General features: G+C 33.9%; 1 protein-coding gene across 1 annotated transcript; it reads left to right on the top strand.

Annotated features, from left to right (window-relative positions):
* Nucleotides 1-2,329: 2,329 nt before the first annotated feature.
* On the top strand, nucleotides 2,330-12,631 carry LOC127876747 (uncharacterized). The gene is made up of 6 exons (XM_052422173.1): nucleotides 2,330-3,005; nucleotides 3,230-3,899; nucleotides 5,787-5,834; nucleotides 6,816-6,862; nucleotides 7,865-7,909; nucleotides 8,618-12,631. The coding sequence occupies exons 1-6, from the start codon at nucleotides 2,607-2,609 to the stop codon at nucleotides 9,266-9,268; spliced, it is 1,860 nt and encodes a 619-aa protein (XP_052278133.1). The 5' UTR covers nucleotides 2,330-2,606; the 3' UTR covers nucleotides 9,269-12,631.
* The last annotated feature ends 971 nt before the right edge of the window (nucleotides 12,632-13,602 follow it).

Below are 13,602 nucleotides of genomic sequence, written 5' to 3'. Positions count from 1 at the left end.
AACAACTAAACTACATTCGCACAATTTAAGTCGACCCAAATGTATACAAACGTTTGTGTCACTAGGTTCACTCTAACAGACATCTGTATACGCATACTCTACGATATAATCCACGGAATAATAATAAAAATGATCCGTTTCACATTTTTGTCGATCTTTTTCCTCCTTAAAAGGAAAAAAAAATCTTATTTGTTTGGTGCGTTCAAGTATACCTAATCATATTATTTTCTCGGTGTGCCATTTGCAATTTATTCAGAAAAATAAACTAAATAATTTAATTTAAAGAATAGTTAAAGGAAAACCAAAATATCGAACGGTCCCTTTATATTTTTGTCCTTGTACACTATAATATATATAAAGAAACTAGTTTTATCATTAACAAAAAAACTCATCGTTGCAGCCATGTACACATGTTTCCAAGTAACGATGTTAAGTACATGCAAGATATGAGAGAGGCCCTACACAGCCTACACATTCAGCATCCAAACTCTACTATCTGGTTCGCAGGAGACGTAAACCTCCGCGATATAGACTGGGAGAGCCAAAATGGCATCTTCTCAAACTAAAACAACAGTTTAAATAAGAAATTCCTAGACATCCTCTATGACATTGGATCTGAACAAGTCATCAATGTTCCCACAAGAAACAAAAACACGACCTATTTGCGCAAACAAGCCATCTCTTGTTATACGCAGCAAACCACTACCAGGAGTAAGTGACCGTGACATCTTATTCCTAGAAATAACAACACAATATCTAAGAAGCGCCTACCAAAACGTAAGATATTTCTTGATAGTAGCAAAGCGTTCGACAAGTTACCCCACAAGTGCCTCTTGTACTCCACAATGTAATATACCAGTCGTGATATTTTAATCAATAGAAACTAATAATTGTAAAAAAAAATACGGTATTTTAGAATTTTTATTTTTTCGTCAATCGCGGTTGACGGTCCCTTTAAGGGAAGAAGAAGAAGAACATTTTAAATACGTCTCGCAATTACGCTTGCGAAAGAATATCGAAGATGAATTGTTGCAAAAAGTGACAAACATCCGTTTAAGATACTGGTCAGTCTTTACGTCGAATTACTTATAATAGTACTTAGTTATACCGCTAAGCAAGTAATGGCCCATGCGAACCGAAACTTCTCATACTGCCTGCATAAATGGGTCCGATGTGGAATTCATAAAATATGTTAAGTCTATATAAAGACAGGCACAATAAGCAAGATCATGTTGATGCCCTGCAAGTATGCTCATATGAAACCAAGCAAACAATTGCATCAAGACCCGACATGGACATTTAATGAGGTGATTTGCAATGCATTGAGTTGCTCTGTACTCTATATACTGACTGTTGCAATTTATCAAATCCGTTTCGATAAGAAAAGACACCGTGTTGAACACAAAATTTGCGCTGTATTCTGTATATAAACGATTGCAATGTATCAAATCCGTTTTTGTTAAGAAAACACACACACACTTCAATCTATATTTAAGAGCATCACGATTCTTAAAAGACTAGGCTGCCGTTTACGAGCTGAATCACTAGTGAACATAGATAACGTTTTTGTATGCAATACAAATACAAGCCAACACCCGTAGTAAGTTGTTGTTTTGAGTTTCGTGCAGACGGTCGTGCAAACTACAACCCGATCATCGTTTTACGTACGGATCAAAATTTACTAAATCAACCAATAAACGTTAGACTATGTTCAATGGAAGCAGTTGAATTTAAATATTATGTCAAATCACTGTCTTTTTTACTTAAGCAAATATATTAAATTTCTTATGTAAAAACATTTTCAGGCAAGTTCCTTACACGTTGTATCTTTATTTAGAAGAATAAAATCACGACGAGATAAGATTTAAGATTTGTTATAGTATATCGTATCAAATTTACATTTTTTTGCATATGCATTTCGTGCAATCATGAAGTGTTCATTGTAAATTGATGTTACTAAAAATCCACAATGAAATCATAATTAAGTTAACACTTCGTAGTACTTAGCAGAAACTACCATGATGAAAGCATAATTAAGTTAGCACTTCGTAGTACTTAGCAGATGATTTAATTCTATAGTTTAAAGTGGCTTCGAATTTTCCGAACAAGTATGTTTTCATACACCAGCTGTTTGTCATATGATAAGAACGCAGTGTTTACCAAACTATCATGAGTTGAATGCTATCCGCTTACTTTGAATGTGTATCATCAATGTGATCTAAATATAAAAACAAATAGGAAAACAAACTCGTTATTTCCGAACACTGTCAGCTGCTGAAATAATTCAGGAAGTTTATAAAACGTATACAGGATTGGCTGGTAAGATTGCAATTACATCAAGCGATAATGTAAAAGCAAATTATCGAAAATCGATTTAAACAAACACACATCTAAGTTTACGAACATGCTCTTAGTATTTGTTTGATGACACATTTACATAGATAAAGAGTTATCTTAGCATTGAATCATGAACGCACGCTAATGTAACTTGAAACCCGTTAATATGAACATTGGGACACAATGTGCTAAGGCTGTAGGTATTGAACGGCGAGTGGTTAATTGTAAACTTCGAATGGAGTACAGTGCATAAAAACAAATCGTTTTGCATGGTGAAATATTGTGGTATTCGGGTATTTGAGATCAAAATGGCGACACATTTTCCTTTGAAAACAGGGGCTATTACATTGACGGCTATCAAGAACGGTAACCACACATTTCCAGTTCTTGTAAGGACATTACCTTCAGATTATGAGGTGCCAAACGAAGAAGACCTCCCCGATGATGACGATGTTCTACTGGACAAACTTGGGAACTTTAATTTAGCCCGTGTTCGAGTCCTACCGTTCACCGATGAAGATGCAAGTCGTAAAAACAAAGGTGAACGATTGGTTACCACGCGAAAAAAGTTAGAGGGACAAGAGGTTTGGATTTCTGCGGAGTATAGGGGAACACTAAAGATTTTGAAAAGTTCACAACGACCAAGGAGGTTCATTTCAATATCACAGGTCGTAATTTCAACTTATGTAACTGTTAACTAGCAAAATCAGTTTTAGGTTGCATATTTTTTTTATAACTGTGTTAGTAATATTGTATATTTAACTATTTTAACCACATGTATTTTAAAATTAAGGTTGACTAAGTAGCGTCATAAGTTTTACATATAATATTCTAGAAATTGTGTTTATAGTTTCTTACGACTAACGTCAACATTGTTTGTTTTATTTTATAGGTACTAGAGAATTGCCCTAGGTTTGTAAAAGTCGGCGGTGATATGGACTCCTGTTTAAAAGGATTGAGCCCAGGTTCAGGAAAACTTGTACCAGAAAATTCTATACTCGAACTACGAGGCGTTATTCCAAATGAAAATACGCCATATACATATTTGGAATGTTCGACTGGTGATTGTGTATTTTATTTTCGAGACGACCAGATTGCTAATATGGTGGAAGTTGATGACCCAACGTCGTACAGCCTTCTGGGACTGAAACAAAAGAGTATTCCATTACCGCTACAAATCATGTTTGATCCAATGCCTTGGAATGATATTAGCTTAAAAGACGACGAGAAAAAATACGACGCATACGCTCTTTTTCACGGTCCATTGGTGTTGCTGCAATTTGTATGCACTTCCCATATTATAGCATGGACAAAGGTGGAAAACGATGATCCCTCCAACAGACATCTCGCCATTATTCCAAAATCAATTCACGACACCCTAAAAGTCAGCGTCTATGAACCCATAAGTGAAAAAGACAAAAACGAATATTTGGATGCAAACTTTACAGATTATGAACAAAACATATGGATCAGGGAACATTCATTTGTTATTCCCACAAAACGAGACAAACAATTCTATATGACGTGGCTGAAACGACCGAATCTGTACCTGTCCATTCCAGGTTTGTGTTTTAAACATATTCAATAATGTACAAATTAAACAGTGAATCAATGTTTGCATAATCATTGTGCAGAATCAACTGGCTTCTCAGGGGTTTACACAATGGCTGGATAGAATGTAAACACACAGTTAATAAATGTATGTTTGCAAATAACTCATGTTATTGAAATTCATTTGCAAAAATCTTTAGTGCGTAAAAGACAGCTTTTCTTGCAGTTTGTGTTGATACTTAAGGTATAAGAATAAATCATTGAATACGTCTGAAATCGGTGACACAATTTCAGGTTACATGAAGCATTACCGTATAAATGAATGCAGTACACATAACATTTTTGAACAAGAACACAGGCAAATTAAATAACGTAATTCTGATTTATTACACATTGCCATAAGCAACACAAAAATCTTTATTTATCTTATGCACTAGTTGAAATTCTTAAGAAAAAAATGTTTTAAAAAAGTTATTCGAAAAAAGCACCATTTACCGGTACCCACAAGATCACGTCGTAATCCTGCATCCTGATAATCTGTGAAATACATTATTAAAATAAAAGTAGCTCCGCTATTAATAAACAGATGGCATAAAACAATGAAATCAACATAAATCGTGTATTCATTAAATATTTGTAAGGAATATTTTTCATTAAAAATGATGTTTTTGCTAATTAATATCATAGCCACACCTGTGGGATGATCGTTTGGGACTGAGTGCAGTATACCTGACTGAATTTGAACATATTCACTACCAAAACTGTTAACAAGTCGCTTTGTATAAGTTTGTACTGGCTATTACTAGCTATCAAATTTCACGGTGATTTTTGGTACACTATATTGCGTGCTTGTGTGCAGAATCAAAATAAATTAAAGCACTCCCATTATGACTCTTCAAGAAACAAACACGTAAGCGTATTAATTGCTGAAAGGAAAGACGGGGTTTCTTTTATAATACAAACTGTAATTATATAAGTTCAAAAAAGCAGTGTCTTGAAATGCAATACAACAATTTTATACACGTTACTTATTCATCAGTGCAACTACGGCAACTTAAATGTTTATTTGTCATATGTCATGCGAAAATGGGTCTTATGCCATGGGCGGCTAACGAAGCTCCAGACTAGCCCGCACATTTCAGGAGCCACACTGCCCGATATTAAGTCACGCAAGGTTTCGCGATCTCATAAGTGGACAGCGTTCTTAATAACTAGTCTTTGCGGAACTACGCTGGCCTCATACGGCATAAGACCCAATTTCGCAAGGCGCGTCTCATTTATTAAATTAATTTTGTAAGATATTGCATTGTAAGTGACTTCCTTGCAGACAGACCTGATCAACAGAAATTACTTATATTTGCACACTTAATCGTTTAAAAACACAATTTACTAAAGTAATTCAGAATAGTACGAGTGAAAAAAAAGGTTCCCGTCGAATTAATTAAGTTATTAAGTTAACTTATCAGTGCAAGGAAAATATGGCACACAACTTTCTGCATTTCACCTCTTTCATACATGGTTTTAAATCGTAGGCACATTGCCGGGGATTGTTTTTTTTTGCCGCAGAGGTATTTTTTAACTATTATCAAATGTACATACACGTACATACATACACAAATTATTACCCAATAGCCACACCACAGCACTCGCAGGCATTCATGCATATTGACTTATAGATGAGCATAACATGGGGCCACTCGCACAAAAATCTTTTAAATGTGTTTGATCAGCAAACACAGCTGCTCTAATTAGCTCAACTCGTAACACGGAATTGTTTTACATAGCAACATCACATATTGGAGAATGTGTATCCTTTGATCTAAATTCATGTTCACATCGCAAATCTTGAGTGTATTTTACATTGTTTAAACACTATAGTTAAGATGTTTTGTTTACAGAATACGATCTGCCCATAGATGACTTGACGGGCCACAGTACAGCGTCACGTATGTAAATGAGTTCCTTAAATGTTGAGTGATTTCAAAACAAATGCATAACTAATTTAGTATTGCAGTATTTTCAGTGAACTGACAAGGAGCATTTTGCTAAGATTTTACTTGTGCTATGACGATTCGGCGTTTATTGAACATGCAAACACGGCCTCATTTGAAGTTGCGCTGTTTTTTGTCTGTTCTGTTTTTTTAATGTTTATTTTATTTTATAGGGAGCACACATTACTGTTTTTGAAATAATCCATACACAAGCTTTACACCCCCTGTTCATTTATGTACTCATATGCTATTTGTATGAATAACTTGGGTCACCGTAAGATGTATGCACGATGACTTTTTATATTAGTAACTCGACGTTTGTTCGTAAACAGATCGTTCGTGTCATTGCAGCAAGATACGTTTACACAAAAATATTTGAACAACACAAATAAATTAAAAATTAAAACTTTTTAACTAGTTGGTCACAATATAGAATATTTCTCTGCCTAAACGTTGAACGACTATTATCCTCACTGTACATTCAGAGGAAAAAATGATGATTCTCATATAATTTAAACAGTAATACAACGGTGCAATACTGTTGCAATTTACTTTAAAGCACGACTATTCCTTTATACAACACACTGGAAATATTTGAATGCACTAATACCTTTGTGCAAAAAAATGAAAATATATATAATTGCCGATGTGTCAATATACATTTTAGCCCACATACCATTGTACAGCACAATGGCAATATGTGATAAAGCACCAAATACCTTTTTGCAACACGATCATGTACAATACTGCAAACAGCTATCAAGAATCAAAGATAATCTTCATGTCTGACGACGCCAATAATCTATGCATATCATCAACAAAATGAGTTTGTGAATCATGATTGTTGATAACTCTGGAAACCATTTAAGTAAGCAAAACCAATCCATATAATGTGACTGTACCGATAAAGGTTGGCTTTTTTATTTTATTTAACAGCACCCGATGCACAGCCCTCCACTTATGGCGCTGTTGCACAAGGAGTGGTAAGAGCATACTTTTTACACGCATTGCTAATAAATTAAATGAAATAAATATAATGTTGCTGTTTTATACAGTTTTATGTGATGTTTTAAAAGAATATAAAATCAAGGGTATTTTTAAATTATGGATTAGTCTCTAAATTTATATTTGACTTTTTATGTTTTGCAAAGCTTGTTTAAGGTGCCGAATGTTAACGAAAATCGAACTTTTTTGTTTTTCAATTTAACATCATAGGCGCTCGATGGCAATGTTTTATTTTATTTATTTATTTTTTAAATTTTTTTAGTTACCCGTTTTTTAGTATAATGCAAACACATATTAAATCAATAAAAATCTTCCGACAAAACTTCTTCTTAAAAAAAGATAGTTCGACAATGTACATAAATCTATGTACATAGTCGAACTATCTTTTTTTAAGAAGACGTTTTGTCGGAAGATTTTTATTGATTTAGTTTGTATATGCATTATAATAATCAACGGGTAACTAAAAAATAAAAACAACAACCAAAAAAAAAACATTGCCATCGAGCTCCTTTGTTTAACATCAGCGATAAAGCTATTATTAGAAATAGAAATATAATCCTTTACGCCTCATATTGCGAGTTTATCTGGACAGGTGCAACGATATTGGCATCATGTTAGGATAAAGTTTATACAATTTAAGACAATTTCATTTCATTGTGATGCCGGGTAATACCACTTGTTTTCTCTTCTTTTAATCGAACCATAAACTAATTTAAGTCGAATTATGTTTATACTCGTTTTCAGTTATTTATTAAAGGTCTACATGTCTGAAAATCGGGGACACTCGCAATGTTTTATGCTCTGCATTCAGCATTACAAGGCGATGCCTAAATTTATAGCAATATTTATATTATTTGCTGACGTATTTCCTCTACTTTATCGGCACTTTGTCTTGAAATTAAGTCGCTCCAGTTAAAGGCAAACGTATCATATTAGACTCCCTTACGGCTGATTATTATTGTTTTCTCTTTATTGTATAGGGACAAGCGCCAGAAGTGTATCCCAAACTACCATTTCCAGTAAAGGTACGTTGGTTTTAAATATTTGTTTAAAATGCTCTCTTTACATTGATTTATTTTACGTCTACAACAATTATCTATTGTTTTTTTGCACAATCCATTTGCATTAACTATGCATTACTGATTTGCACTTTATTACAAAAACAACTGTCAATACTTGCGTACTTCCGTAATTTGATAGTCGTTGTGTATTCAAATCGCTCCGAGGTCGCCTCAAAACTTATACTAGTATTTAACAATGCAATTTAAATGCCAAAGATTGCCCGTAATATCTTATTGCTGCTACATCTATAACTGAAAAATAATCGTTATTCGTATGGTGATATAATTGTGAAAGGTTTATACAATGTATTTACTTAAATTGTTTTCTTTTTAAGTGGTTCATGTCACCAACGGTTCCGATGCATTTCGTTGTTTGCTAGATTTTTATTTCTTACAATCTATACAGAGGTCACTATAATAAACTAGTTTTTTGCTTGTAAAAACATAATCTCATAAAACGTTGTGTTAAATGTTAATAAAGAATAGTACATAATGTGCAAATATCATTGTCGAAGATTGTTATTGGATTGAATTGACATTTGTTGTGTGAATCAAAGGTGTGTTAACCGATTAAACAACGAATACAATACTTGGTAGTTGGTTAACGAGCATTCTTAAATCAAAAGTAATGTATTGTGTAAATGTACATTTTGTTTGTATTACATGTTGTAGAAAAATGACACTAATTGGAAACACAAATTGGAAGAAAAAGCGAGACTCGGTTTCAATAAACTCCATAAAGAAATGCTCATCGTTTGGAAAAAAAGCAAAGAAAAAGCAAGCGAAATACGGGACAGTGGTGGAAAACAAATAAACCGTTTATTACAAAAATCAAAGAGTCAAGGAAGCAATGAGACGGAGACAGAAAACGAATATTCCGGACAAGCAAATTTAAAACCTCCATCAAGTCCGCCTATCATACCACCAAAACCATCACAACGACTAAAACATTCACAATCAATGAAGGACCGACCACTTCCACCACCACCATCTGAACATATGGCACCTTTGCACAAGACAGAAAATCAAAATTTCAAGATATATGAAACCAGGAAGACCCAATATGGAGTAATGGAATCAGCACGTGGTTGGCAACTCAACAAGGACTTCTACAGTTTTACTGCATTCGATGTACACGAATGCATGAAATTCTGTTTTCCCGACAATCCACAAGTTGCGGATACTTGCTTGAAGGAGAAACTGGACGGAGAGTTTTTCAAGACATGTGATTTAGAGAAATTTGGTAAAGATGTCGGTCTAACTGGAATTAATTCAATAAAATTCACACAAATCGTCAAACAAGGATGGCGACCCAAATTTTGAATATGGAGGCAACTGTTTGTGAATTCTTTACCAACATGTCGGCTTTCGTTTTGCGTAATGCTTCCATTTCGTAGGCGATAAAGTTTCACGTTGTCTATTTGGTCTCCGAAACGGACACTTCATAGTGTGCCGTTTATGCCTATTTATTTTACTCGCTAACGAGCTTCAAATTGTTGATGTGTCACAAACGTAATGAAAACTTGGCATCCAAATCGATGCACAATCATGTTGCTGCAAAGGTCCGTCAAGCTCGCACATTTTTATTTATTTATTGAAATAAGACATAAGTTATATGTTCTCTATTAATAAATGCATTTTATATTAAGGGTCATAAATAAATACAAATATCAAATACAACGCTTTGGTTCTTGTACTACTAACTTTTTCTTAAAATCTCATAATAAGAAATTTGATTTTTTTTCTTTTAATACAGAAATAATCTGCACAATAAAATAATACTATGTAAATGGGCTCTACACAAGAAAAAAACAAACAATTAAAAACACGGAAGAGATAGTTCTAGTTTTAGTTCTTGAATTGTGCAAAACAATTAAAAGCGATAATAGCTCTTTATATAAATGAAGAAAAGATATATAGTATTTTTACCATGCTCTTCCTCTAATAGCCGTTAATTTCAATTGATAGATTATTATTTGAATCCATCGAGTAATTAAATATTTGCGCCAGAAAATAACGTTGTGTAGTTCTTCACATTTAATTGAAGCAAAAGTGAATTATTTAAAACTACTTTAAAACAGACATGGGTCTTGTTCCCCGCACTGGCTTTTAATGTCCTTTATCAAATATGATTTTTTATTCATACTAGCCTAAATATTGTTTATTTGACAACATTTACAATGGGACATACCTTTGAAAGAACCGACGAGATAGGTATGGTGTATAGACTTTGCGTCTTCTTTTAAAGCAAACTATCATTATGTGATGGTTCATTATAATACCATCTATAACACCAGATGTGTTCTCCACAGAATAAACGGTCAATACAAAAAGGGCAATAGCTCTAAAACTACTGATAATGAGTTGTGGCTTTTGTACTGAACATATCCTCTTAATACTTAATATGCTCTATCAATATACACAATTTTAGCTCATCTATGCACAATTCATGGTGTGCTTTTATGATCGCCTATTGTCCGTCGAGCGTCGTGCGTCGTTAAACGTTAAGTTCACACTCCAGAAGCCACATTTATTGTAAGATCTTTATGAAAATTGGTCAGACTATTTTTCCCAATGATATCTCGGGCAATATATTTTTCACCTTTAGGAATATGAAAGAGGAATTAAATCATAATTAATAAATATTAAAAGGATAACATTTCGGCCTCAAAACAGTTTGATATTCTCGGCACGATGAAGATGCACGGTCCTTTACCGAGTTGAACGGATGTTTGGTTATTTAAATTTTCCTGTTTCAAATTCATTTTTTTCTTTCAGAGAAAAGCAGTAGGAGTTTATGCGCTCAAACAATCCTTTCTCAATGGGCGGACGACCGATAAACGTTTAGTAAAACATTTTTCAATCAATATAAGGAAGCTTTATCATAGTAAAATACTATCAATTAAACATTACAGTATGAAAGTAAAAGAATCATAGTCACCTTCGACCTTTTGATTGATTTAACATTGCGAACTTGTGTGTTAAATTTCTTTACATTATCACGATCCATGATGTAGTTATAGTCCAGAAAAGCTTATTTATTGACATTTAACATTGACCTTTAAGTTTACATAGACTTTGACATTTGAAATCTAACCCTGACCTTAACATTGAGGTAAAGAGGCGGGTTTTAAACGAGACACGTTGTCTTATTACGTTGGTTTTTATACTACGTTATTTTATAATTTCACAATGAAGGACACAGTTGAAGGCTAGAAAAGCATTTTATGGTAAAATATGACATATGACTACTTATTGTGATCGTAACCTTTTGGATAAGGGGGCGGCTGTTACATTGGCACGTTGTCTCAATGAACGTTTGCTGAAAGTTAATTTAAAAATGGACGGCGAATGACAAATTTACAGTCTGCAAATGACGCAGGCACACATACATTTACATACACTCGACCGCTGTATCGTGGTGGTCCAAAGGCTGGTTTCTCGAAATAATGATTATGAAAATCATATAATAGCACTAGATGATAAGCTATCAATATGCCTGTCAATATTAGGTCGAGCCCATAGGAAACCATGCTGGAAATTATTTAAGAAGCTGCACTATTGCTTTGGTCGACATTTGGCCTTTAAAGTGACCATGCCCATTGCGTATATGGCATAGTATTTACGTGTGACACAATTGACGTAAATTATTTTTAAAATACCATTGGTATTTCTTTATGTACATATAACAAGAACAACAACATAATACATATGTATTTCATGCAACAATGGGTACATTTTATGTTAATGCAACACTTCCTTATCACATAATGACATGACAGAAATGACACTTACTAGCACATCATCCATATGTGTAGTCACACAAAGATCTAGGTCACGAATTACCGTACATGTATGCACTGACTCTACCAACATGTGTCTATATGTCCATAGTCAGATTTAACACAACATAGGAATTAATAACGTTGTTAGAATTGTCATGACATATGTTTACAAAGCGCATTTAATTAATCTTGTTTCCAATCACTTCAAGGTTTTAACAAGTTGCGGCCAATGTCAAAAGCATATGTGTTTATATGTAATTTGATTCTTCCTCATCAAATTGAAATGTTCCCGTAGAAGCTATTGTATATGTGTGTTATTCATATGCTATAAATTAGCTGTTTACGTTTATCTAAACGAATAATATATGAACTTGTGTTTTATATTATTTTTATGCCCCCGGATCGATAGATCGGGGGTATATTGTTTTTGGTCTGTCTTCTGTCTGTCATTCTGTCATTCTGTCCCAAAACTTTAACCTTACAGTAAAGTTTTGCAATAACTTTTGAAATATTGAACATAGCAACTTCATATTTGGCATGCCTATGTATCTCATGTAGCTGCACATTTTGAGTGGTGAAAGGTCAAGGTCAAGGTCATCCTTCAAGGTCAAAGGTCAACAACAACAAAACCAAAACTTTCACCTTACAGTAAAGTTTTGCAATGACTTTTGAAATATTGAACATAGCAACTTAATATTTGGCATGCATGTGTATCTCATGAAGCTGCACATTTTGAGTGGTGAAAGATCAAGGTCATCCTTCAAGGTCAAAGGTAAAAAAAAAGCGGAGCATTAGGGGGCATTGTGTTTCTGACAAACACATCTCTTGTTAACATGTTAAATGATATTGATGATAGTGGATAGGCATACAAGTGTATTCTATAAAAGTGTTCATAACTGAATGTATTGTTTGTTATCTTTTATATAGGCTCTAGAGAAACGCACAAGGTATGTACACAATGGCAATGACATCGACATCGTTTTTACTGTTCACTATTTGTTTTTAGAAGACCAGCTTTCTTATTTCGTGGAAGATTATTCGAACAGCCTCCCGAACTTAAGTAAAACAATACGAAGCCTCATCTCTTTTTAGGGTCTGTTAGAATGTCTACTATTTTATATGCATCTCCCATATGATGGAATGAACCATGGTAAATGAAGATGTTAATGATAGCAGACATCTAGCTATGATTCCAAAAGTAAATACCCAGACGTATGCTTATTAAGTTATACTGTTCGTGCGGTAGTATATATTATACCTTAAATTGATGTCTTCGTGCTTAAGTATTGCAGTATTTTAGAACAGTTGGTATATGAATAGAATGTGTGATTTCGGTTTACTCATTTGTTGTTTTTTTCTTAATTTATTTGTTTTACTTAATTAAACCGCGCAAAACTCAATTACACTGAATATTCTGAAAATATCCGTATATTTGTTAATATGGACCGAGTTTACATAATAATGAATACTTTTTACTGCTACATTCATTTTAATTTTTAATGTTGTACACTCTCTGACAAGACCTTCCATACCGGTAGTACAGAGTTATATTTCGACACAAATGACATCTTTTTTTTACCGTAAAATTACGATAAATGTATAGAGGTTCATAACATGGTGCGGTCGCACAAATAAATTTCATGATCCTCATCAATAAATGCATTAACTAATGGTGTTCATATTGTGTGTGTTGTCTACATTTTGAGTGTACACTATATACAACAGTAGGGAAGAGGACAACAATAACGAGCAAGGCATGGTATACGGGTGATAACCCTGGGTAATGGTTAGGGTTTGCGTTTAGGTTAGGGGTCGGGTTAGGGTTAAGGTTAGGGTTACGCTAACCCTAACCCAAACCCGACCCTTACCCCT

The sequence above is a fragment of the Dreissena polymorpha genome, chromosome 4, assembly GCF_020536995.1.
Source record: "Dreissena polymorpha isolate Duluth1 chromosome 4, UMN_Dpol_1.0, whole genome shotgun sequence".
Lineage (NCBI taxonomy): Eukaryota > Metazoa > Mollusca > Bivalvia > Myida > Dreissenidae > Dreissena > Dreissena polymorpha.
Note: the sequence above shows the minus strand (reverse complement) of the source record. Positions and strands in the feature narration are given on the sequence as shown.

Bases quoted from the DNA above. Each gene is read 5' to 3' on its own strand.
- LOC127876747 (XM_052422173.1), top strand. From the start codon at position 2,607: ATGGTGAAATATTGTGGTATTCGGGTATTTGAGATCAAAATGGCGACA. The intron at 3,900-5,786 runs GTTTGTGTTTTA...TTTTGTTTACAG, and splicing joins TCTGTACCTGTCCATTCCAG to AATACGATCTGCCCATAGAT. The intron at 5,835-6,815 runs GTATGTAAATGA...TTTATTTAACAG, and splicing joins GGGCCACAGTACAGCGTCAC to CACCCGATGCACAGCCCTCC.